General features: G+C 40.6%; 1 protein-coding gene across 1 annotated transcript in view; it reads right to left on the minus strand.

The window, feature by feature from the left end:
* Nucleotides 1-27,391, minus strand: part of LOC122799665 — a 1,990,791-nt gene that overhangs the window by 483,497 nt on the left and 1,479,903 nt on the right. The window contains exon 42 of the mRNA XM_044068913.1: nt 20,036-20,145. Within this exon, the coding sequence (XP_043924848.1) occupies nt 20,036-20,145 (110 nt within the window). The remainder of the gene's footprint in view (nt 1-20,035; nt 20,146-27,391) is intronic.

Below are 27,391 nucleotides of genomic sequence, written 5' to 3' on the forward strand. Positions count from 1 at the left end.
GAAAAGGTAGTTGCTGTACGTGCGCCACGTTGCTTCCTAGTCCTCTGCTAATGCCAAAAGTGGTTTTGGATAAATGTTTGCAGTTGATTTGCGCTCCACCAGAATGATACATTCACTTGTAGCACACCTAATTCTGTGATGCTGTATGTTCTACACTTTATCAGTATTTTCAACTCAAAAGACACGTTTTATTTTAGTGCAATTTGTCTGTATTTTATTACTCAGCACACAGTTGTCAATACTATCCAAGATGGCTGCTACCATGAAAATTATTTTTCTTGTTTTAATATCATTTGTGTGAGATGTACAGAAAAGTGTTCCAGCAACTTTATTATCAATTAATTAGGTACTAAAAAGTAGGGGCATAACATATAATTAGTTTTCTACATTCTCTCAGTTGTCCTCCATGTTCAACATGCTGTTCTCTTCCTGATAACCAGTAACTATTCCAGATGTTTAGTAGCTTAGGTAGCCAATATTGTGAATTTTCTTTATTAAAATCTGGTGATCCACAATATACAATTAAAGTTCAATGTTGAACATATCTCTGAAAATTATGAGAGCTGAATGGGTAAGTATCAACATTAGCTGCATCTAAACAGAGTGAGTACTTCCTTTACGTAGTGAAACTTGGCTAGCCATGAGCTGTCACTACTGTGGCGAAGAGGGAAGTAAGACAGAATACAAATGACTAGTATACTGTCTAATTTTTAGGTTCATATAAGGGTCAATTTTTTAAAGGTAATTTACTGCAATTATTTTCTCAGTACATTCATTTTACTAAATAAAGATATTAAATCTAAAATGTTTTGAGAGTAGCATAGTACTTCTTTTTAATTCTAATATCATAGTTTTTATTACTTTTAAAATAAAGAAATATAGAAGAACTGACTCATTTTCTGATACTTCTTCAGATAAAGGTGACTTTCCTGTAAGTCATGCTGTCTGCGAGTGTGAGTCTTTGGGAGCCGTGACTTAGGCTTACCCCCTCTTAAGTGAGTGGAGTGCCTCCATTCAGCAGATTTGTCAGCAGTCCAATGAAAGATGTTCATGATGCAGGCAGACAGCAGCAACCAGTTTTTATTTTATTTTATTTTATTTATTTATCATTTGTTGACTGGGGAAGTCAGACTAGGTTCCACAGAGCCTGTTTTCAGCGGAGGCCCGGGGAGAAATGCTCCAGTTTGGTAAGTATTGCACACCATTGTGGGCTTTCATTGTATTGTGGCAACTCAGAAGTTGTCTTTGAGGGTGCCGGGTGGCTTCATTAAAATAAAAAAATAAATAAATAAATAAAAAGAATTATCTCACTGTGGGGGTCTGTATTGGGTTTTGGTGATTCATTATTCTCCTTGCGATGGCCAGGGGTTTAATCACTTCAACAAATTAAAAAAAAAATAATAATAATAACAACATATAATAAGTCTAATGTTATCAGGACTTAGGCATTAATGTCTCTTACCTGTCAGAATTATTGCAGAGTGTTCGGATGTATGCCTCATATTTTTCACCTGTGTCTAGGTGTTGGTTTCTTGTCAAATCACTGACAAATCAGAGACTTAATTGAATTGATGGCAGGCATTTGAGTTTTAGACTTTGCAAGGAACCCACACTAACTGCAGGACCAGTGAGTCCAGCAACATGCTAGTTGCAGGAGCAGTATTATAAGCTGTCCCCAGTATTTGTGACTTTATGCAGATTGTTTGCTTTAGGTGTTTAGGGGCATGTGTACAATTTTTTTAAACATACATAAAAAATAATAATACAATTAATTAGTAATGTAGCTCACAAAATGATTTATCTAGAATAATACCAAGCTATATTATATAAGGGTATGGGATATGCTTCTTTCATTTGCATTTTTGCCGGCACTTACCTGCAGATTCATGTGACTGGATTATGATTTTTAACTGGGTTTCAGTCTTTTTGGTTTCTAACAACGTGCACTATCATATGGTTGTTTTATCGGCTGTTAAGAGTATAAGATCAATATTCAGTTGTGGCTCATTTGGCTGTCTGGTTTGCTTAGTAGCTTGGTGATGTCCATTATCTTTTGGCTCTTTGGCAAATGACCAGTTAGACACTTGGGCAGGGACGTTTTGGAGTTTTTATCACTGGGTGTGCTGGACAGGTACTCCATATTAAATATTTTACTTGCAGCTTTGAGCAATGTTAATGGGGGCACTGGTTTGGGGTCCGGCTCCCTCGTTATGCTATTCTGTATGTTTCTGTTTATTGGTTATTTTACTAGGGTATGTGCACCTTTGCTTGGGCCGGTGGTAATACTGGCTTTTTGGAAGCATGTGTAACTTTATGCTGTAAGGAAAAGGGTGGAATTGTTTAGCTTGTTTCTGGTGTATGGCTGTAATGGTGCAATTTCTCTTAAAAGTATCTTCCTTTTGGATTAGCAATAGGCAAGTTAATTTTATTCACAGCTTCCATAGGTAGTCTTATTACTGGTGTGGTTCCTAGTTATTAGCTGTCCACTGGACAAGTTTTATAGGTTGTTTTTTCCTTTTTAGTTAGGGCAGAGACTGTTACATCCAAGGGACCTTGTAGCTGGAATGAAGTTGTTGGGATTGGCATTCCAGAACCCCCACAGCAGGATATCAATTTTCTGTCAGTGGAGCATTTTAGTCAAGTCAAGCATGAAGCTTTTAAGGTTTAGCATGTCAGGGGGTTTACATTCTAGAACCCCACAGCAGCAGAGCATCCAGGGTTCAGAGTATTGGCATTTTGCTCTTTGGAGTCTGGATTTCTTATGGATGTCATATTCTTCCCCCCTGTTTTTCTATATTAATCATCTGTGTTTTTTCAGGTTCCACTATGGTCCAATCATTTAAGGGGAGGTGGCTTTGTCTATCTCAAGAGGCTCAATATTATCTTTCTGGCTTAGAGGCAGTGGGGGCAGATTATTAGGGGCAGAACTCCAGGAAGAGACCGACAGTGAATGCTGAAGATGAGTCAGCCAAAGGACCAGCTCCAGACTATAAGGAAGAGCAGGAAAGATTCCTCCAGTCTAAGGGTCATCCCTTCACTCCCACCTGAAGCACCACTGGAATCTCAAGGTTGTCTCTGGGTGGGACGGCAGGCCTAAGTTTTAATGATACAGGTCAGTCACCTGAGGATTGTTTGGATGAGTTTATAAACTCTTTGCCAGAAAAGGGGAGGGTTAGTCTGTTTGACCTAGCCCTGGAAAGCAATTTTGGTCCTTCCACAGTTGTTGTTCCTGGGAAGGGAGGAGGAGGTACTGATGCTGGTAGGTTGCACTACCAACATTAACCAACTTGCATAGGCGGCTTGAGGCAGTCAGTGGTTCAGGTAGTGATGTCCTGCCCCATCTAGATGGATTTGTTCCTCAAATGTTGTTCCCTATGACTACTTTGAACCTTTCAGTTTCCAATTCCCCTGTGTCTCCCATTACTGAGCAAGTTCCCAGAAAGGTCAAAGAAAAGATCCTTAAAGGGGAATTTGTATAGATATTTGACCTATTGGATACCAAGGGAATTATGTGCATGTTGATGCTGACAACTCTTCTAACAAGTACCTTATGACAGCCTTGGTGGCTGTCGGGAAAAAGGCATTAGCCAAAGCAGCAGTTTGGAACTGGGATACTTGGCAGCTAGGTTTTGTGGTATTCATGGGTTGGGTTATAGAGAAGGACCCCAGCCAGGCCCTGCCTTTATTAGCATACTTTGTGGCTATAAGGGAGGTGCACCATGTCAAAGGGAGTTATGGATGAGTGAATTATGATCAACGTTTTAGGAAAATTAAAGCAATAGATAAGTCCCTCAGGTGGGAGTTAAGGCATCTTGATATTTGGTTGAGTGTCATGTTAGATAATCTTGTTATCTCTGGGATTGATTTTGGGGGTGGTATTAGTGGGCAAACAACAGACAAACAAAATTTTGCTGAGCCTTTAAATCATAGCAAATGCCTATGGCCAGCCTGCCACTAGGCTCAAGATATGGGAAAGGTCACCCTGTTTCCAGCTGCTGGGGGATAGTTGGCAGGGACAGGTCTCATTTTTACTCAACTCAGCCAGAGATAAGGATTGAGTGGGGGCATAGCTCCTCTCCTTGAATTAAGCAACCTTTTTGTGGCCACAGAGGAGGGCTTTAGCAGGGGTTTTGAGTGCTCTGCATCAGTTTCATTCCCCAGCCCATTTAGCTAAACTGACCCAGCTATTGACTAATTACCTGGATCAAAAGGTGGTAGCTGCTTTTGTTGTAAGTTTTTTCACTGGGTTTTTGATTGAGTCTTCAGATCTGTTAGATTCCAAGGCAGTTAAAAAATCTTTCATCCATTAAGGGGCATGAAGAAACTGCAGCTAGGTTGATAGAGAAAGAGTGAGCAGCTGGTAGATTAATTGCCCCCCTTACCCTTCTTTTAAAATTTCCCCAGTCAGTCTTGTTCCTAAGAAACAGGATGGTGAATTCAGTCTGATTCATTATCTCTCACACCCTGTGGATATATCAATTACTTTATTGACAGGGAGCTGGCCATGGTAAGTTACTCTTCTCTGAATCAAGTGGCAGAGTTAATTTTAAGCTATTCTGACCCCTGGCTCTGCAAGCTGAAACATTCACTCTACTTTCCTTCTTCCTGTAAAACAGGAAGATTAGCCTTATTTAGGGCTCTGTGGCTTGTGCTAATTTTGAGCTGCTTAGCACAGCATTGGTACTGGCAACAACAAGCACTCCTTCAATTGGTGGTCCAAAACCTAACTGATTTCCTAATAGCAGGGGAGGGTCAGGAAGGGGCTTTGTAGGGCATGTCTGTCTTTAAGGAGCTTTCCTCTGATTTGGGTATACCATTGGTGATTGACAAGTCAGAAAGGTCGAGCTGGGCCTTGACTTTTCTGGGTCTGGAAGTTGACACCATCCATAACTCTTTCAAGCTGCTGTTGAACAAGCTACAGCAAGTCTGGCAGTTATTCTGGAGATTTTGGGGGGCTAGCAAAGCTCACACAGGGGAAATCATACAGTTCCAAGGTTTGATGAACTTCGCCTGTAGGGCAGTCTCTCCGGGCAGGACTTTTCTTTGTTGTGATTCTGACTTGTTGGAAGGATACAAGCCCAAAAATTACTTTGTATGGCTGACCAGAAGGATCAAGGATGACTTTTAGCTCTGGTTCACTTTTTTGAACCAATTCAATAGGGTGCCATTGTGGCAATCCCCTTGGACTTCTTTCAGTGACTTTGATCTTTTTATGGATGTGGCAGGGAAGCTGGCATGGGAGATTATTTCAAAGGCAGCTGGTTTGCCAAAACAATCTGTGGAGAAGCGGTCAGAGATGAGGAGGAAGGACACTACTTTTCTGGAAATATTCCCCATCTGGGTGGTGGTATTGGTGTGGCAGGACAAATTATGCAACAAGAGGGTGTTTTTTTCATTTGAATAATATCTCAGTTGTTCATGCCTTAATTAAACAGTTCTCCAGGTCCAAATGGGTTTACTCTGTCATCAGGCTTTTAGTTTTGTTGAGTTTAAATATTAATTTGTCTTTCTCTAGTGTGCATGTGCCTGGTCATCACAACCCTATAGCTGATAGTCCTTCCCATTTTCAGTTTACCAGCTTTTGCCAGTTGGCCAATCATGCAGATACAAAGGGCAAAGCAGTTCCTGTGGAAGTCTGGTTAATTGGAGCAGTATCACTTCTGGTCAAGTTTTGGGCCAATAATACCATGAAGACATATTCTTCATCTCTTGAGATTTCTATAGGTCTTTGCCTTCATGTCTCAGGACCTGGGGTTTGCAGTTGATCCTTCACTTCCTAGTGACCAGGTCACAAGCAGGCAATTACCCCCAAAACTGTTCAGGTACACTTAGCAGCTTTGGGATGGTTGGAGTATTTTTTGGGCCTTCAGGAAGTGTCTGGCCACTAGCTGACTGGCAGGTTCCTCAGGGATCTGGAGAATATTCGTGGATTTTCCCATGATTACAGAAAGCCTATTGGGAGACAACTTCTTCCCATCATTGTTTCAGGTTTGTTTAAGACTATATCTGACTTTCATACCTTTGTTACATTAGCTGCTTTATTCACGTCATTGTATGCGGTTGCCTTTCATGCTAGTGAATTACTCATCTACCTTTGTTGGGAAGACCTTGTTATCTACAAAGATTTTATACTGATATAGGTAAAGAAACCTAAGATGGCTCAATCTGGTAAAGGGCATCAGGTCCAACTAGACAAGGTGAAGAGCATGGGCATTTGCCCACTTCAGTGGTTCAGATTGCTGCAAAGCATCACTCCCAAGGGAAGTAGGTCAGGCCTGTTTTTTTGTATGGGTGACTTGCAGGTCATTTAGTCTGAAGGATGTTAACCTACTATTTATAAATGCCATGGTGAAGCAGGGGAGTCATCCACAAGGGACTTCTTTGCATTCTTTCAGAGCAGGATGCACCTCTTACTTGGCCATGGAGTGAGCATTCTCTCAAGGTCATCCAAAGAACAGGAAGGTGGGTGTCTGATGCCTTTTTGTCTTACATCAGGCTTTATTTTTTATTTCTATTTCAGGAAAGGAGGTTATTTGGCTCTTGGGGCATTCTTTGAGAGAGATAAAATCCAAGCTTTGATCTGCCCGGCTGGACATTCAGGTTCCTTTGATCTTAACAACTGGGCAGTTCATTCTTTTGGTTTTCCTGGCCTCTGATGGTTTCAGTTTAATAAGTTCATGGGTGTTTACTAGGCTAATAACCACAAGAGCCTTTTTTAAGCCTAGCCATGTATCCCAAAAGATGGGAGACCTGGCATCAAATCACAGCTAAGGAAGCTTTACCCAGAGTTTTGGTAATCCACCATGGGGATAATGACTTGGCTTGGGCTGCTAAGGAAATCTTATCAGCCAGAATACTTTCTGATATGCACAGGCTACATCAGCTATATCTGAACCTGGTTTTGTTCTAGTTTTCCATCAAATCGAGAATCCATTGGCAAGAAGCTAGAACGTTCATTGCTATTGAGATGTCTAGACAATTTATCAATCATATAATTTCATGTGCAGATCTTCAGATTGGAGTCCATGTAATTCATCACAAACATCTTGACAGACTGGACTCTGATTTTTATGACAAAGACAATGTTCATTTGAACAATCTTGGTTTTGATTTGTTTAATTAAGATATTGTTTTGACCATTAAGGAATTCTTCATGTGTTAACCTGGTTCTTTTTCACAACCTATTGTACCTGGTTTTGAGTCTGTCTTTTGGGAAGGATCATCATGATACATGCTGGGTTGGCAATGGCCTTATGGCTTCACCCCCCTTGTTTTCCTGTTCATTGGCTTAGACTCTCCTTAGGTTGGCCCCAGTTTGACCAGTGGCCACATAAAGGGGTATGTGACTGGGAAAGGAAGAAGTGAAGGAGTTTGCCGCCAGGTCCAATGTAGTTTGGGTTATGCACCCAGTCCTGCAGAGGTCAGCCAGAACAGACTGGATCATGCTAACCAGCTTTAGAGTTAATGGTTAATGGTTATTGGTTGATATGTTACATGTGAATTACTGTAGCAGCATTAATGGTCATCAGTGGCATTATTCAATAAAAGGTCACAAAGGCAATGCAGTGTTGTTATTGACTCATTTCAGTGAACAAAAGTCTGACATAACCAATTTGATTTTTCTATTTGCCTGTTAAAATTTACATGATCAGATGTTAGCTGTTTTTTTTTTCTTTTTCTCTTTTATCTACATTACTTCTGTGTTATTACTATTATTACATATGCATGGGTCTAGCTCACGGATATTATTAATGTATTTTTACTGTTAACTGGTCACATCCTAAAAGAGTTGCTCTCAGTGTAAGTCTGTTTGATTCTGAAAGACTTGCTCTTAGTGTAAGTAAACTTTGGTGTAAAGCCTATCTATAAATAGGCTTATCAGGCCAGATTCCAGAACACCTGATTTCAGTGTAAATGGTAACTTACACTGACAGCAAGTCTTTTAGAAATGGATGCAATAACTCAACAAAGGTCTGGCTTAGAGATAGTGGTTATGCCTGCATTATTATTTGTAATAATACCAAAGAGGTCTGGCTCCTTTAAACAGTAAGGGTGGAAGGTTGGTATAATAGTTAAGGTATTTACCTTACAGACACAAGGTGCAGCATGTGATTCTCACATGGAGTAACTGTCTAGGCTTAAAATGATCCATATGAACAGTTAGCCTAGTACTACTAATCTGTGACCTATGAACCAAAAGCTCAAGGTAGTCCTAAAAAACCCACAGCACAGCTGAACAATAACTCAAAAATATGTAATAATGATGCAAGAGTTTATTTTTAAAGAATGTTTAGCACTTTCATTCCTAAAATTTGGGACTTCATCAGAAAGTTCCAACAATAAAAAACACACTTAAGTATTTAAAAACACACACATGACTTGAAGCAGCAAATAACATTTCCTACCAATTCATTAATTAAGACTTTAAAGAAACATTTAAAACAACAACTGTGAATCCATCAAACACTTCCTGCATGATAGATTATATCCTTTGGATAGTAATTGCATAATTTGGCTTCCACTTGAAGCCAGATTATGTAGAAGAAGGTCTATAAAATGATGTCATAATCAATCATTTTACAAGAGCTGTGCACAAAATAAGACTAATAAACTTATAATCATGAAATGAATGTGTACTTTGCATCTGGATTTGCAACATATTTCCATTTCAGCCACTTATTTGTTTTGAAGTCATATGTTTCTTTCAGTGGACCATTTTCCTTGGAGATTTCAGTATTTTTATTTAAAGATAAAATCAAAGACAAATAAATATGCATCTGATGATTGGCTATCATTTTAATGGGTGCACAAATAAATATATAACTAACTAAAATACATACGCTGAAAGAAATTTCCAGAAATTGGAAGTCAATTAAAGGAAATGACAACTTGTGTTAGACGTGCTTAGTGGAAAAACAAGAAAAACAAAACAAAAAAAACCTACTGAATAAATCAGATAACATGCTAAATAAATAAATAAATAAATAAATAAGCAAGCTTTTTTGCTTTGAAACTCCATATTCAGCGGTAAGCATTCCTAATCTGAGCATGCACTGTGTTACTGAATAATTTTGCACTTAAAATGTTAAGCCAAACAAGGTTATATTTCAGTACTGCAGAAAAAAACAGTATAGATAACTATGTCAGTGTAAGTGATGCAACAGGTAGCACCCTCACCTTTGGTGTAGAGGGCTGTAGGTGTGACGTCCCTCTTCTGGGCCAGTAACCATGGAGCATTAATCATCACCACTGACACCGGTGGGGAACATTCACTTAGGAAAAAAATGGATACACACAGTATTTTCAGATCCAACTCTCTATACCACACACAATTTCCCTTAAGAGGACACAGGGAGCAAACTCCAGACCTGGGGCTGGGTTTTCCTCTCTAAGCCTCAAATAAGACTCCACCTTTCTCTCTGCAGAAAACCAGTGCTGTGTGCCCCTGTTCCAAGTAGCTGACAAACAAACTCTGAGATTTGATTTCCACACAAACACACACACACACACACACACACACACACACACACACACACACACACACACACACACACACACACACACAGGTAAGGCTGGCACTGTACTCAATTATTGGCCTGATGATGAAAGAGTACAGGGAGGTTACAACTTTTTTTTTTCTGGATGCAATGCCCTTATTCATGAGATGAGCAATACAGAATACACTTCTTACCACTCTTTAGACAGCAATTTCTTCCTCTTATTGTAAAGCCTGTTAATGGCAGTTGGCAACCAGGCAAGTTTACTTTTCCTTGCTTGCTTCACTGCACCATCCCCTTCAGATGGAATTGGCAACTATGTCGAGTTATGAATTTAAGTGAATATGAATTTAAGTATTCCACTACATAATTCTTTATACGTAAAACCTTTATTTAACCATTCATTCAAAATCTTAAAATACATATATATATTTTTTTTTTGCCAGTCCCTTAAATTTGTATATATTTCATACCCTATTCCATTGGGGTCTGCAGCTAAATCTATATTTACTTGTCCTAATACTTTACCTGGCTCATTTCAAAAAAATCCCCCTTTCCAACTCTTCATTCTCTTTTTCTGTTAACGTTTTTTACTTTCCACATTTTTTCACTACCCTCTTTTTTTCTTTAAACATTTACTGTAAATATTGTACTACACCATTCACAAACTTTTCCTGAATTCTTTGTATTTTTCCTTTTACATTTTTTGTTTGTCTCATTACACTAGCATCTTCCATTACCATTCTGCTTAAGTAACTCGATACTTCTCTTTTTCCTTGTAAAAATATCTTGGCTTATATAACATTCCTTGTATTTTTTCTTGATTTCTTTCATATTTTTTTCCTTTGTGAAAGTACTTTCTATCATTATCTTCTAAAACTTCCAATGCATCAGTATATGTTATGTTATATTTTTCTTTTTCTACTTTTCTCACATCATATTGCCACTGTAAAAAACATATTTTATATTTTTCCTTAAATATCATCTACCATTCAGACCTTGTTTTATAAAATGTTCTCAAAGTAATATGATCTTTCCATAAGTGTATTATTAATCTCTTTCTTTCTTCATTTCGTGCTTTCTCCTTTATCCTTTTGATTCCTTTTACTATTTTAATATATTCTTTGTTTTCTTTTATATCTAGCCTTATGAAAGAAGATCAAAAAATCCTGTTTCAACAGCCTCCCCTTCTCCTAAACTAAACCTTCTAATACTATAGAATAATCTATTTCAGTTCTATACATACCCCTTTTGTAAGTCCATGAATTTGTGTCCCAAAGTTTTAACTTACCACATCTTATAACTTCTAACATTTTTTTATATTGTTTCCTTTCCTTTTATGCTTGCCTCTTAATTCATAAATTAAACTCTCATGTTATAATATCCATATTTACCACTACATAGTCTAAAATCTAATGGGGGAAGTTTTCCCTTTCTTTACAGTTACTACATGCATATATGACACCGAACTTTCAAAATTTCGAGTGTTCTAATATCAAACCATATTAATCGAAAATTTAAAACAGCGAACATACAGAACAGCAAATTTTTTCCTAGGGAAAAAAAATCGCTGTTCCAAAACACATACACAAAGCACAAGCACACCAAACAAACAGCAATCCACACACATACACCTAAACTCTTACACCTAACCCTACACTAAACTATATATACACCACTAACTATCCACTTACCTTAACCCAAACCCTAACCCTAAGGTCCGTCACTATCGCACAGTCACCTCACCCTCACCCTAACCCTAACTCACCAACCCCGCCCTAACCCTCACATCCACACAATCGCACACTTACCTGACCTGTGCCTTAACCCTAACTCACCTACCCCACCCTCACGTCCACACAATCGCACACTTACCTGAACCAGACCCGTAACTTTCCACCACAGCACTGAAAATACCAAAGCAACAGAAACAGACAACCAAATTCTTTCCCTAGGAAAAAAATTTGGTTTTCTGTTTCTTCAATATTTTCAGAGTTCGCTGAAAATGGGTTGATATTAGAACACTCAAAATTTTGAAAGTTCAGTGTTCTAATATAGACCCCAAATACATTATAATTCTGCAGACTAGTTCTTTCCATTTTAAATCTACAATGGCTAATCTTCCCATTTTTGCTAAAGTTACACCTAATATCTTTACTGTATTTGTACAGAATATGGCTATTCCAGAACATCTCTCATTTCAAGTCCAGATTATCTTTCCTCATCATAGTTTCTCTGTTTGTAATCTTTCTTCATTTATTAAACATCTTGTGTCTTCTAATATAACTGAATCTATATCACATGTATTACACCATTCCAAAATTCCCGTTCTTCTTACTATAATCTTAATACTATCAACATTTATACAAAGCACTCTACATTTTTCACTTTTCCTTGGATTCATGGATTCATAAATTTATAGCTAATTATAGGGTTAGCTTTCTTATTGGGCCATTCTAAGCCTAACCAATTCTCTTCCCAAAGGTGAGAATCAAACATTATACCTTGTCTCTGTGAGTCAAACAGCTTAACCATTATACCAAACCCCAATCTTTAGCTGCTTATATTCTTTTTCATCCATTTCCTTTCTTTTTCTTTTGCACTTATCCCTTTAAATTTTCTTTTTCTGTCTTTAACTTTTTTACCAATAGAATTATTTTTCCCCTTTCACTACCTCCCAGTTTATGCCATCTTCATTACTTATTTCAGAACCTTCTTCTATGTCCACTTTATTATTTTTTAATCATTGAATTTTTCTTCTATTTCTGCTACTTCTAAAATTGCTTCTCTTTGCTCATTTCCTTTTCTTTTTTTTCATTTTCCTTACAGTTATTTTAATTTTTGCAATCCATCCATAAATGTCCAATTTTCTTTCATTTGTAACATTTTAATTGACATTTTTTGCATCATGTCCCATTTCCCTACAAATATAACATTATCTTTAGTCACAATTACTTATCAAATACCCTTCTTTTCCAAAAAAAATGTTTTGGGTTGTCCCCAGTATTTTACAACACCCCTATTCCCCTCCACATTTATCATGCCTGGGTATATGTATAATTTTTTTCTCTTTCTGTTTAATACTGCAGTGGTGGTGCTGCGGTAGCATTGTCGCCTCATAGCAAGATGTTGTCCCGTTCGATTCTCAGCTAGAGCGTCTTCTGTGTGGAGGCATACGTGAATGGGGGATGCCTTCGTTGAAGGTTGTGCGTCAGGGCTGGTAACCTGGTATGTAAAAATCCACTACCAATCATTAGCGGACCTGAGTTCCGCTGTGACGACCCCTAACCGGGAAAAGCTGAAAGACACAAACAATTGCAGTCCCAGCCACCAGTCCATAAACCCCTTTTGTCATAACCTTTTGCAATGTCCACTACTTCTTTACATAAAGCTTTCAAAAATCCTTTCAAAGTTTTTCCTTCTACCTCTGTTCAAAACTGTCTATGAATTTTCTTTTTTGTTTCCCTGTTAAATGCTTTTATAAAGATTCATTGGGTAACAGTCTTTCTTTTTTTCATATTCTACAAGAAAGATTTCCTTAAAAATAAGTCTGAAATATAATGTCACAAAATAAGAAGTCATGTACTTACCATAACGTTCCATGTGAGTTGTTTATCTCGCCTTTATTCTCACTGATGGGTTCGGAGCCGATCCTCGGCTCTGACACAGCCGATAGCAAAGCTCAAGGTTTGCCAGTACCTTGAGACCAAGCCCCTTATCCCACAATGCACTGCTGGAATTACTTCAGATCTTGTTTGCTGCGAGTAACAGTATATACATATATAAATACATACAAACATATACATACCTTTTTATGTATTCCTACCAAGAACACTTCCCAAAGGGAAAGAAGAAATATTGAGTAACCAGGATGGTACTAACCTCTAAGTCAACAGTCAGCCAGGAGGGGGAAGGGGGGAGGGACATGAGAATACAGGCAAGATAAACAACTCACATGGAACGTTATGGTAAGTACATAACTTCTTAATGTGAAGTTGTTAAATCTCGCCGTTTATTCTCACTGATGGGTAGCGTCCCTAGCACCCTCAACCCTGGGTGGCTCATGGGAGTATGTTCTTCAGTACCGTAGAACCAAAGGAAGACCTGTCCCTTGAAGTCTTATCTACTTTGGAATGTGTGATAAAGGTATGAGGCTCAGACCCAGTGGCTGCAGAGCAAATATTGTCCATTTACTGCCATATAATTTCCTGGTAGATGGCTTGTGAGAAGACAACAGAATTTGTCTTGTATCTTCTGAAATTGAATGAAGCCTGGCAATTAGGGGAAGTGGATTAGCCAAGCAGTCAGTTTCAGGGACTGCAGTGAAGGATGAAGGTCCCCTGATGGGTGTATCAGAAGGTCCGGAACTGGGTCCAGGCTCCATGGATCTTCCAACAGATGATGGTGGAGAAAAGGAAACCAAATCTGTCGAGGCCAGTAGGGGGCTATGAGTATAACAGTCCTTCCCAGCAATTTTGCTTTCTGTAAAAATCTGGGTATTAATGGGAAGGGTGGAAATGCATAAAGGAGACCCGGGGGCCAATCGTGTAAAAGTGCATCTCTCGGGGGATGACCGGGAGGTGGTATTAGGGCAAAGTGGCTTCTGCATTTTGAATTGATGTGGCTGGCAAAAAGGTCGCAGTAGGCTGGCCCCATTTGTGGAAAATCAACTCCGCAACCTGTTGTCTGAGAGACCACTCGTGAGGGAGCAATATCGCCCTGCTTAGCTTGTCCGCTATCACGTTGAATTTCCCTGGGATGTGCGCTGCTAACAGAAAATGCTGGGATGACACAGCCCATTGCCAGACCCTGAGGGCTTCTCGGCAAAGGGGTAAGACTTGGTTCCGCCTTGCTTGTTCAAGTACCAGGCTACTGACATGTTGTCTGTCTGAATTGCAATAGTTCCTAGAGGGAGGGAGTCCTAAAAGTACTGCAACGCCAGAAGCACCGCTTTCAACTCTAGACCATTGATGTGCAGATGTGATTCTTGATCTGTCCATGTGCCTTGGGCAGTCTTTCCCTGGAAATGCCCCCCCCCAACCTATCAGGGAAGCGTCCATGGTCACAGTGGCTACTGGTGGGGGGGAGAACACAGGGTCTTCTGATTGTGACATGAAGAGACGTCAACCACCACCAAAGGTCTCCCCTGCAAGAATCCATGATGAGAATCATGTGGTGCATCGGTAGTTTCTGGTAAGACCACTGAGTGAAGAGGAGCCATTGAAGAATTCGGATGTGCATCCTTGCAAGTGGTATAGCCAGGATTGCTGCCGCCATCAAACCTAGCACCTTTAATACCTCTGCTGCTGTAGCTTTGTTCTTTGACACCAGTGAGCTGACATTTTGGCACAGAAGGGAGACTCTTTTGACAGGGAGACGTAGAGTGGTAGTTGAGGTATCTAACTCTGCTCCTATAAAAACGGTATGCTGCGATGGTGATAAGGCAGACTTTTCAAAGTTGATTGTAATGCCTAATTGATGGCAGAGTGTCAGAGTGTATTGTGTTGCCTGAGTCAATTGATGCCTGGTGGCAGTGGTGAGGAGCCAATCGTATAGGTATGGAAACAGCTGGAATCCTAAACGTCTCAGATGAGCCTTGACCACTGCCATGCATTTGGTGAACACTCTGGGGGCTGTAGTGAGACCAAAGGGCAGGCCTCAAAACTGGTAATGATTGGCTCCCAGCCAGAAGCAGAGATGATCTCTGGAGCATCTGTTCATCTTTATGTGATAGTACACATCCTTGAGATCTATGGAGCACATCCAATCGCCTTTCCCTATGAAGGGAAGAATGGACTGAAGCTTGACCATTAGGAACTTCGCTTTCTTTACAAACTGGTTGAATCTGCTGAGGTCCAAGATAGGTCTCCAGTCCCCTGTTTTCTTTGGTACCAAAAAGAATCTTGAGTAAGTTCCGAATCCAACTTGGTCTGCTGGGACTGGTTGGATGACTCTTTTTTTCTAGCAATCTGTGGACCTCTACGATTGTGTGTTCCCTGAGATTGGGTGGAACATCTGGGATTCTCTTTACAGGAATGGGAGGGGAAGAAAACAGTATGAAATATCCTCTGGAAATGATGCTTTGTACCCAAGTATCAGATGCTATGTTTAGCCAGGCTTCTGGGTACAAAGACAAGCTACCCCCGACTGCCTCCAGAGCCGAACAGTTGGGCCCCCTTTCAGGGGCACTGGTAGGGTTGACTGAAGAACTGACCCCTGTCACCCTGTTGCTGCAGACCCCCTCTGCCACGGGGGCAGCGTCTTCCATTATAACCCCCTTCTCTGCCTCTAGAGGGGGTTTCTCCACGTGTGTCCTGAAAGGCTCCCTGTGCTTTTCGGAACCACATTTTTCCTCCCCTAGGGCCCTTGGGGTAGGGCCAAGTAGGGGTCGAAAAATAGACTCCAACGGCAGATAAGGTCTTGCCTTCCTGCTCACACCTGGTTAAAGTTTCCTTTACTTTGGGCCCAAACAGTGATGAGCCATCGAATGGGGTATTAATAAAGGAAGACTTAAAGGGTTCCGCAAAGGAACAGAGACACATCCAGGCTTGTCTTCTAAGAGCAATGCCAGAATTAGCGGCTCTATTCGAACCATCAGCTGCATAGGATATGAGATGCATGGATGAGTTTAGCACTGAGTTTAGGGTAGCGAGCTGGGCTTTGACTTTGTCGGCCACCCCTGCAGCTACTGTACCCTGGAGAGTATCTCCTAGTTCATTAAGGAGATCTCTCTGTAGTCTTGTAAAATGGGTTAAGTAGTTCAGTGATTGCAGAGAAAAAGTCGCTGAACTAAACATGTGCTTCCCATATCTATCCATGACCCTAGAATCTTTGTTAGGGGGACGGATAGAGGTGGATGTCTCAGATACTTCCTTTTTGGTGGCTGCAGCTACCACCATGGCATCAACAGGTACTCCCTTTGTCAAAAATGGCTTGTCCACTAGGGCAGACATGAATTTATTGGGCTTATGAGGAACAAGTTCCATGGCCTCCGGTGACTCCCACGCCTTACGAGACATCAGTTCCATGAGCTCGTTGTAAGGCAGAGACACCCAAGAAGTGGAAGGTTGAGACCCAAGAGCCTTCAAGAGCATGGACTCATCTTCAGTAGGGGTCTTGGACTGCCAATCACCCCTCTGACTAAAGATCACTAATATCTCTGCAAAGGATATATCCTCAGAGGGGGATCGAGGGGACCCTTCTGCCTCATCTCAGTCTGTGTCAGATGTCAAAGACTCCTGTGGGGAGTCTAAGTGCCTCCTCTTGCACAGTCTCTTCCTGGGCACCTCCTCAGTGGGGGGATCTGGGGAGATCTGAGAAGAGTAGGGGATGCCCTGTGGGGGTACTTGAGGCTCAGGGTCTCTACGCTTAGAGGGATGGGTAGATGAAGAAGCAGACACAGGAGCTTGAGGGGAGAGGGAAGGCTGAACCGATGCTGATGTTGTCTTTGGAGACATAACTCTCCTCATAACATCGAAGGCACCATGGCTCCGATGAGAAGGAGTGGACGGACCCGAGAGTACCGTCTGATGCTCCCGCGCCAAAACCCTGGGCTCCCATCCCGAGGTAGGAGCTGAGCTCATCCGAGCCGAAGCCCAGAGAGGAAGAGTCGGCACCAACAAATCGGTTCGACTATCCACCCCGGACCTGACGGGAGAGCATCGGCTCCTAGAGTCCTCGGTCGGTGCCGAGGACATCCGAGTAGATGGAGCCAATAACAATGGTGCAGGTATCGGCTCCAAGGGTTCAACAACCATCGGTTCAGTTTCCTTCAGCTCTGAGAGTTCAGTACGGCTCGGGGGAGTAGTAGACAAATCCGCTTCCATGGTCTTCGGCACCGATGAGCTGGTCAGGGCCGATAACAATTTGGCAAGTCCTGGTGCCTGTAAAAGCTTCTGCACTAGCCAATCCATGTCCAAATCTGAAAGGCTGACTGAGGACTTAGTTGAATGCACCAAAGTTGCTAACTGGAGCAGATGGGAAGAAGGAACTTCAGAGACCGGCTCCAAAACCGAGAGCTGTCTCTGAATCAGAGGTGCACTCGGTTCCAAGGTCTGTGGAACTGATGACCCTCCTTCTGAAATTTTTGCTTTTTTTGTCACTTTGTCTGAAGATCTGGATTTTGAGGATTTGGAGGATAAGCTAGTACCCTCATGGCTACTCAAAACCTCAGAAAAGTATTGCTGTAGCAATCCGCTGTCTATTAGCTTCCTCCTTCTCTCCAAGAGGACTCTTGAAGAGAAGGAATGGCAAATGCTGCAAGTGTCTTGGAGGTGTTTAGCCCCCAGACAGTAGACACATTGAATGTGTCCATCAGTGACAGACATTTTCTGCCCACAATCTGGGCATTTTTTGAAACCCGATTTTAGATGGGATTTCTCCTTTTCATCCAACATAGTTAGTAACAAACAGTAAACTGAAAGGAGTAAGATATAAAAATCCATACTCACTTATAAAGATCCACAAACTACTAAGCCCAAAACCTGGCATTAATTCTAACAATATAATTAGAGATTACAAAAATAGGGCTGAGAAGAATCCTGACTATTTAGAAAGACTAATAAGAGTAAATAGGGCTAAAGGCCCACACAAACCAAGAAGCCAACAGGGCACTAACTATTTAAATTCTTTAAATCTACATAAACTATAGATTATATTAATAAACAACCTGATATTAACACACAACTATTTGGTAATGAAATGTAAAGGTTTTTTTATAGACTTGCTATTATTTTTCCCACAAATGGTCCGAGCTAGCTGGATCACCGACATCTCTCTTGCCACGGTAAACTAGATCTGAGGTAATTCCAGCAGTGCAATGTGGGATAAGGGGCTTGGTCTTGAGCTACTGGCAAACCTTGAGCTTTGCTATCGGCCATGTCGGAGCCGAGGATTGGCTCTGAACCCATCAGTGAGAATAAATGGCGAGATTTAACAACTTCACACTATCCCTTTGTTAATAAGGATAAATGCTCTTATCTCATGTGCCTTTACACCCAAATGAGTTATTTAAGTGTCCCACACTTCATACCTGTCCATTTCTTTGTCTTCTTTACTTTGAATCCTTACCACGTACTTCTGTTTTTCATTTTCTTCTGCCTTCTTTTCTGTTACTCCACTTTTGCCTTCTTTTACTTTCTCTGCATATGTTTTCTTTTCCATCTTACCACTAAGTCTTCAAGATTGTCTCTGCACCCTCCTTTTGTATTTTCTCCATACTGTCCCCCAGGAAACATGTCCTTCATTTTCTGGCTCACTCTGTACAACTATTTCTTTAAGTAAATCATCCCACAACCTTCTTGACTGGGTTGTAATTATACACCCATCAAACAGGTTTCCTTGAAACATTTCCTCATAATCTTGCACACATTCTTCAGTCTCGATATTTGCTTTCTCCTTCATTTCTTTCACTACCCCATCATCTCCTTTTCTCTCTATCTGCCTCCCTGTTTCTCTTGGCTGCCTCTGTGCCTGGAACAGAAACAGGAAGTGCTCATCCAAAATGGGTTCATTTCACAACAATGACGAATAGCAGAATTTTCCTGATGCCCTGGCCAAATTTCTCTTAGTAGTATATATGCTGACTTGGGTCATCCCTCAATTGAAGCTACTAGCCCAGAGGGACTAACCTGGTCAATAAAGGATACATTAAATAAAAGATATTTCTATGTCTGAGTGTCTTTATGTTGCATGTTATAATAATATCATAAAAGTTTCCTGTTTGTGTTTAATATTTAATATCCTTTTTTCTTCCAGACATGCCTGACCATCAAGACCCCAGATACTCTACTTAATAATTTTGAGCCTTTATCCTTTTTCTGGCTTCTGGTGAGAGTTGAAAACTTGTGAGACATATGTGGGAAATTTGAGATTTTGCTTACTATAATACATATTTTATCGCCTGGAAGTTGACAAACTCAGCCCTCTCTACACACATGCACACAGGTGCTCACATGTTTCTCTGGAGTTACAACATAAGGATGGAACAGCTAATGCTTCAAATGTATCCCTTCTCCACAGTACTGTATGCTGTATACTTCTTTTACTAGAAGATGTTAGCACTGCAGCAGACTGGACCATTTACTTCCACTCAGGATAGGTGTGCCAGCACTGGCCACTCAACACGCTCCCTCTGTTGTCTCCTCCAACACCCATCGTGTCTCTTGAAAGACCAGACATTATGTCAGTCATAGTTAGAACATTTCCCCTCTATGCCACAGAGCTAGCCCTGTGGGTGTGTTGAATGACTGAGATGACTACTGCTTATGGATATTATATGCAGCTTCTATCCTGGTTCTGTTCCACATTGATGAGTACAGTGTACTGCAGTTAGTTTATAGCCAGTGTACAAAAAAAATACTTTCTCTGTTTATTTATTTCCTATATTATAGCTAACATTTCTTTTCCATGCTATTTTTAAAATGTAATACTCTGAAAATTATATATATCTGGCTGGGATATCCATATGCAACATACAACATACAGTGCAAGATAGTCACAAAAATATTCTTTTACTGGAATGTAACAGTTGCCCTTACCTCATCTCCAGTGTCATGGGACTGTTCCATTAGTTTCTGTACAACATTTTCAACTATTTGAGGTCTTACAGCTGAGAAATTCTCCTTCATAACAGCATGCTTCCAGAGTTCTAATATAAACAGTAATAAATATTCAAACTCAGGCATTCACTTAAATGGTTAATATTTTACAAAGAATGACACATCAGTAACCAGTGATACAGTTTTATTTAAAGTTCTATGCAACAAATATTTTTTTTACAGAAGACTGCATGTATTTCTAAATGGATGCATCAGGAACTGTATAGTTTCATTTTACACACAGAACTGTAAATCATGAAAGTGTATCTTATGTATTGCAACAAATAAAAAAATGTTGAAATTGAAAGAGAAATATTTAATGAAATAAATGTTTTGATGTTGTCATTTCATGTTATACAGGGATGAATGCCTAACAAAATCAAAGGTGACTTGAGTTTCATAAGTGGCTCAGATGCCTGTAGAAGCTGGCTGGGAAAGTTAGGAATGAACATATTGTCAGTTTACCCAAGGACATTAGGGAGGTGGTTTCACTAGACATACAGGATGATACCTTGCAGGAGCACTAGGTATTACACAATGAAGACCAAGCCAGCCAATACTGTGCAGTTACAGTTCTTGACACCAATAAGACAAAGGGAATTTGGCATACTGAGGCATGTTTTCCATTGGTGGACTGCACTTCCAGGCTCAGCAGAGCTGCTGAAGTTGAGGTGTGCTTTCAGTGAGGAGAGGATAGATCACCTCCCCTAGAACTGGCTAACTGGTCTATTTCCTTCAGCCCAACTTTCCTCAGGGAACAGAGACCTGATCAGGATTTCCAGGCAGAAGTAAGTTTGCCATAGGGCTCTTTTCCAGGTCAAGAATGAATATGGTGACTGGCTGTTAGCAGTGCAGCCACTAGGCAAGGTCTGTGAGGAGCAAATAAATAAACTAATTAACTAAATTAAATAAATAAATGAACATTTTGATAAAATAATCTTAACTTTACAAAACCTGAGAAGACATATTCAGAGGCAGTTTCAACCCCGTGTATCAGAAGGAATGCCTGGTCCATGGTACTGACAACCATGTGATTCAGAGACAGAACTGTATAATTATCTGTTTTTGCCCAGTATTCCCCAAGAAGATATGTATGGGATACCAAGCTAAGCTTAATCTCTGGATAATGTCAGTAGTGCACTGAGTGCTATGACCAGGACTCAGTTTTTGGGTAGGGCCCCTCAGTGTAACTACAAGGTTGCTTGCATTTATGCACCTGCGACTGACTCAGACTGTTCAGCCTACTTAGAGACCATGAATGTGATGCTCAGTAGGGCACCACCTAAGGCTTCTGCAGCTCTGCTTGCAGACTTCAGTGTTCATGTGGGGTAGAATGGAGATACTTGGAGGTGAGCAACTGGGAAGAACAGCCTGAATGATCTAAACTTGAGTGGTGAATTTTGTTGGACTTCTGTGTTAGTTATGGATTGCCCATAACAATCATCATGAATGAACATGGATATACTCAAAAGTGTACTTGGTACCCTAGTATCATGGGCCCATGGTCAGTGATTGCAATTGTAATCATAGCATCACATCTCATGTGCTGAGTTGTCAGTTGATAGCTGTATGGTGGAGAGGTGAGTCAGGTGGCTGGAGTGGTAGCTGGGCAGACCTACAAGCCAAAGCATATAGTAAGGGTATTCCAGAAATACCTAGCCAATGCTTCTGTGTGGGAAGAATACAGTTGTCACTTCACGAAGAACTTCTTACTTATATCTTGAGAAGCTGAAAATGTGGAGTCTGACTGTACCCTGTTCAATAGTTCAGACAGCAACAAAGAGTTGTGCACAAAAACTGGACAATGCTTCTCATGGTGGTAACCCTACATTCAGCTGCACACTAGCAGTAAAGGAAGTTGCCAGTATAAAAAATGCACCTCTTTGTGCTGTGCTACTGTGTGTGTGTCGGGGGGGGGGGGGGGAGGTAGGCCCTGGAATTTAACTGATAAGAAAGTAATAGATCCAGTAGTCATCAAAGTGAAGGCCTGGGTAGGGAAGGATTTTGGTGAGGCCATGAAGAACAACTTTAAGGAGGGAGAAAAGGACCTGTACTGATTGGCTAGACAGAGGGACCGAGCTAGGAAAGATGTGCAGCAGATAAAGGATAATGAGGGAAACATACTCACAAGCGAGGAGAGTGTGTTGAGGAGATGGAAAGAGTACTTTGAGGGGTTGATGAATGAAGAGAATGAGAGGGAGAGAAGGTTGGATGATGTAGGGATAGTGAATCATGAAGTACAATGGATTAGCAAGGAGGAAGTAAGGATAGCTATGAAGAGAATGAAGAATGGAAAGGCTGTTGGCCCAGATGACATACCTGTGGAAGTATGGAGGTGTTTAGGTGAAATGGCAGTGGAGTTTTTAATCAGATTGTTAAATGAAATCTTAGAAAGTGAGAGGATGCCTGAGGAATGGAGAAAAAGTGTTTTGGTACCAATTTTTAAGAATAAGGGTGATGTGCAGAGCTGTAGTAACTACAGAGGGATTAAACTGATCAGTCACAGCATGAAGTTATGGGAAAGAGTAGTGGAAGCTAGGTTAAGAAGGGGCGTGATGATTAGTGATCAGCAGTATGGTTTCATGCCGGGAAAGAGCACTACAGGTGCGATGTTTGCTCTGAGAGTGTTGATGGAGAAGTACAGAGAATGTCAGAAGGAGTTGCATTGTGTTTTTGTAGACCTAGAGAAAGCATATGACATGGTGCCTAGAGAGGAGTTGTGGTACTGTATGAGGAAGTCAGGAGTGTCAGAGAAGTATGTAAGAGTGGTACAGGATATTTACGAGGGTAGTGTGACAGCGGTGAGGTCTGCAGTGGGAGTGACGGATGCATTTAAGGTGGAGGTGGTGTTACATCAAGGATCAGCTCTGAGCCCTTTCTTATTTGCAATGGTGATGGACAGGTTGACAGACGAGATCAGACAGGAGTCCCCATGGAATATGATGTTTGCAGATGACATTGTGATCTGTAGTGAGAGTAGAGAACAGGTGGAGGAGACCCTGGAGAGATGGAGATATGCTCTAGAGAGAAGAGGAATGAAGGTCAGCAGGAGTAAGACAGAATATATGTGTGTGAATGAGAGGGAGGATAGAAGAATGGTGAGGATGCAAGGAGTAGAGGTGGCGAAAGTGGATGAGTTTAAATACTTGGGGTCAATAGTTCAGAATAATGGTGAGTGTGGAAGAGAGGTGAAGAAGAGAGTATAGGCAGGATGGAGTGGGTGGAGAAGAGTGTCAGGAGTAATTTGTGACAGACGAGTACCTGTAAGAGTGAAAGGGAAGGTCTAGAAGAGGGTAGTGAGACCAGCTATGTTATATGGGTTGGAGACAGTGGCATTGACAAAAAGGCAGGAGTTTGAGCTGGATGTGGCAGAGTTAAAGATGTTAAGATTTGCACTGGGTGTGATGAGGGTGGACAAGATTAGGAATAAGTATATTAGAGGGTCAGCCCAGGTTGGAAGGTTTGGAGACAAAGCCAGAGAGGCAAGATTACATTGATTTGGACATGTGCTGAGGAGGGATGCTGAGTATATTGGAAAAAAAGATGCTAAGGATGAAGCTACCAGGTAACAGGAAAAGTGGAAGGCCTAAGATAAGGTTTATGGATGTGGTGAGGGAGGACGTGCAGGTGGTTGGTGTGACAGAGCAAGATGCAGGGACAGGAAGAAATGGAAACAGGTGATCCACTGTGGCAACCCCTAATGGGAACAGCTGAAAGAAGATGATGATGATGATGATGATGAAGAACAACTTTATATGGTTCCAAAGAAGAGTTAGTAAACCATTCATGACTCAGAATCTGAGGCAGGATACTGCCCTTACTGCTCCCAGCAAGAGAGTTTCAACTCTGACCTTGGCCGAGTACATTGTTGAAAGGTAGAATAAATACTCTGAGGAGCTCTTGAAGCCAGTCTCACCCCTTCCTTTAGGGAGATGGTGCCAAAAGCAGATGGTGCAATGGGATCCATTTCAGTAGATCCTTATGTGATTAAACAGTTCTACTATGGCAATACTACAAAATCCATGAGATCCATTGGGAAATGTTGGAAGGGCTAGACACTGCTGGAGATTCATGAGTAGAGTGCCTTTACGAATGTATGTGGAAGGCTGGCACAGTACCTCTAGGTTGCCAAACTGGGGTAGTGGTCCCTATTTCAAAAAAATGTGGATAGGAGGTTATGTTCTGATTATCCTGTTTCTGCTCAGGCTTTCTGCTTTATGTGGTTCACCCAGCCACCATTATAGTATGGACCAAGTCATCTTAGCCTTCTCAAAATGTAAGGATCTTCATGGGTCCTGATAACATACCAGGCATCAATACCACATATGGCCTATCTAAACAACTAAGTAACCTCTGTAATCTCAGCCTCTCTACTGGCTGCATTTCTGATGCCTTGAAAATCAGCCATAGCAATGTCAATATAAAAAGGTGGCTCTACTACAAATCTGGGTCCTCATATGTAAATATATGAAATGTATTATTTCACAACTCATTAATCTGTACAGTGAAAATCTCTTAACACTGGAACCTCATTAAACTTCCTCTTTAACCTCATTAATTTCTTTGAAAAGGTCACCAAAGCAGTGAATAGCAGTTCTTAGTGCAATATATCTGGACTTGGTAAGGGTCTTTGGCACTACTCCCCATGCGGTCATCACTGACAGACTTGTAAATCTGAATATACATTCATATGTTGTGTGGTGGACAGTTAACTGGCTTCCTGAAAAAACCCATGGAATTACAGTTGCAGATGCCATTTTTGAAAACAAAGCATACTACAGAGCTTATTTTTGTAGCCTATCCTACCTGTCATCTATTTGTCAGACATTAGTCAATGCCCTTCGCATGTGATCATCTAAGCTTGTACACTGTAAAATGGGTGTTGTTATTCAATCTTCCACTGACTCACAACTGCTTTAACATGGGTTAGACCAATGACCTCAAATAAAATGTGAAAACACCTCATTGTAGATTTTGTTGAACAAAACATCTTTACATGCTGTACAGGTGACAAACCCCTCCAGTAAGACACTGCCATAGCAGATCTAGGCGTTCTTGTTGATAATTCCTTATCTTCTCACCATAATTGTCTCTGTAATAGTGAGGAAAGCCTTCTATCTGGAAAATCTGATGTCCAAAGGCATCTCCTCTACACCCAAAGATGTCTTAATTCCCCTTTACTCATTATTCATCCAACCCATTACTGAATATGATACTCCTTTTGGCATGTATTTTTTAAACATATCACTAAACTTGAGGGACATCACAGACCATCAGTTATCCAGACAGAATGGCAGAGCACTCTCTGTTTTCAGTCTCCTTGAGACTGTAACCATTTGAAAAGTCAAATCCTTTAACATGGAGACTAAATGGCCAAAAATACAGACATATATAAACCAAGTCTAAGACTGCCATTTCTCAGAAATTTCCGTTTTCCATGAGGTATGGTGATCTTGAATTAGGTAATATACATTTGCGTGGTCTGGGGGGAAGGGGCAGAAAGAAAGTTTAAAGGAGAAGTGCAAGGCTCCAGAGTCACTGTTTCCTGCATTTTATATATATATATATATATATATATATATATATATATATATATATATATATATATATATATATGGATAGCATAACTGTACTTGAAAAGCCAAGCCCCAACTTTAAACTGGGATCCCTTACAGACCCCTCCATGGTCATCTATGTCATGACTTTTGTGACTTGAAAAATCAGAACCCCCCCCACCCAAAACACACACACACACACACACACACACACACACACACACACACACACACACACACACACACCCCTATTTCTTTGAAGAACAAATGTTTTCTCAAATACCTGGTTAAAGGCACTAAACCTTCATCGACAGATGAATAATACATGTGGGTGTAATAGATTCATAGCCTTGTGTATTTCCCACCTCAGGAACAAACTTTTAACACATGTTAAGCAGAGTAGCCCAATGCCAGCTTTAAGGTAAATCTAGATAATAGGATTGGCAGCCCCAAATTATCTCCTGGTGTACCCCGATTTGTCCTCAAGGGCAGAGGGAACTGTTAAATATGGTTTGGTTATACTTCTAATAGTATGTACATTGATTGACTAGTATTTACCTGTAAACATACGATTTACTTGCAAACCTATGAACATAAAGGGGCCATGCTTCTCAGCCTCCCTAGGAACATATATGCTAGGATGGCAGAAAAGAGGCTTTACCTCTGATTTGGAAGTAGCAGTGCTGATTCCATCCTGGCCCTTTTAAGAAATAGCACATCAGCTGTTTGTCCTTGCACAAATCAATATTATGGCAGTTCCCCGTTACTGTCTATGTTTGTTAACCTGGAGGAGTCAAAGGTGTGTATCCTGGAATATCCCATGAGAAGTGGTATAAAAATATGGGGTGCTGGGGCTACTTCTTTATGTCATTCAGTTCCTGCATTGAGCAGTCCAGTTGTTTCATTACTCTCAATTTAATTTCTCCAAGTCTTTTGAGTTTCTAATACCATGACGGGAATGGACCCCATTCCTAAGTCAGGGTAGGATTAAAGTTCATGAAATTTATACTGTTTCAATCTTTGATGTTAAATAAAAGTGCTCTTCACAGCACTCACAATGTGCCCAGAACTGACTCATTCTGTAATTCATATGGAGTTACATGTACCAGTAGGATATCTAAATACGACTGTAAATTCTATTTTATAAGATCCATTCCTCCTACTACTATTGGAACTTTCTGGGTATCCTTCTTCCACACTGCTTTCATTTCTACCTGCAAATGCTGGTATTTTATGACTTTGTATTTCTCTGTACATAAGACACTGTAATCACTGGGTGTAACAAATTCAATGATCAATGCTACTTTTGTCTTCTTTTCATGAACTACGATACCTGTTTTTTTCCTCATCTATTTTCTGAACTGTTGGCAATAGGTGATCTCATGTGATATAAACTTCATCATTATCTATAATGCTTTGTGGCCAAGAGTGCCCAAAGGCAGGTGCAATGGAGTGCACTTGCACCCCTCTGGAACTGGAGGGCTGCAAGATTAATTTTCTTTTAATTAAAAAAAAAAAAAAGTTTTTTTTTTTTTTTTTCTATAAGATAATAAAATAAAAAGATTTTCAAAAAAAAAAGAAAAAAAAAAAAAAAAGTTTTTTTAAGGGCATTCTTCTTAAAGAACACCCTTTGTGTCTAGTCGCACAGATGCAACCAACATTTGTTTGCGACCTGTTTTTGTCTTCTGTGTCAGTGCAACCAGTGGTTTACATCTTCATCTTCCATTCCCGTGTAGAATTT

The sequence above is a fragment of the Protopterus annectens genome, chromosome 1.part0 (genome assembly GCF_019279795.1).
Source record: "Protopterus annectens isolate FY-2018-M chromosome 1.part0, PAN1.0, whole genome shotgun sequence".
Classification (NCBI taxonomy): domain Eukaryota; kingdom Metazoa; phylum Chordata; order Ceratodontiformes; family Protopteridae; genus Protopterus; species Protopterus annectens.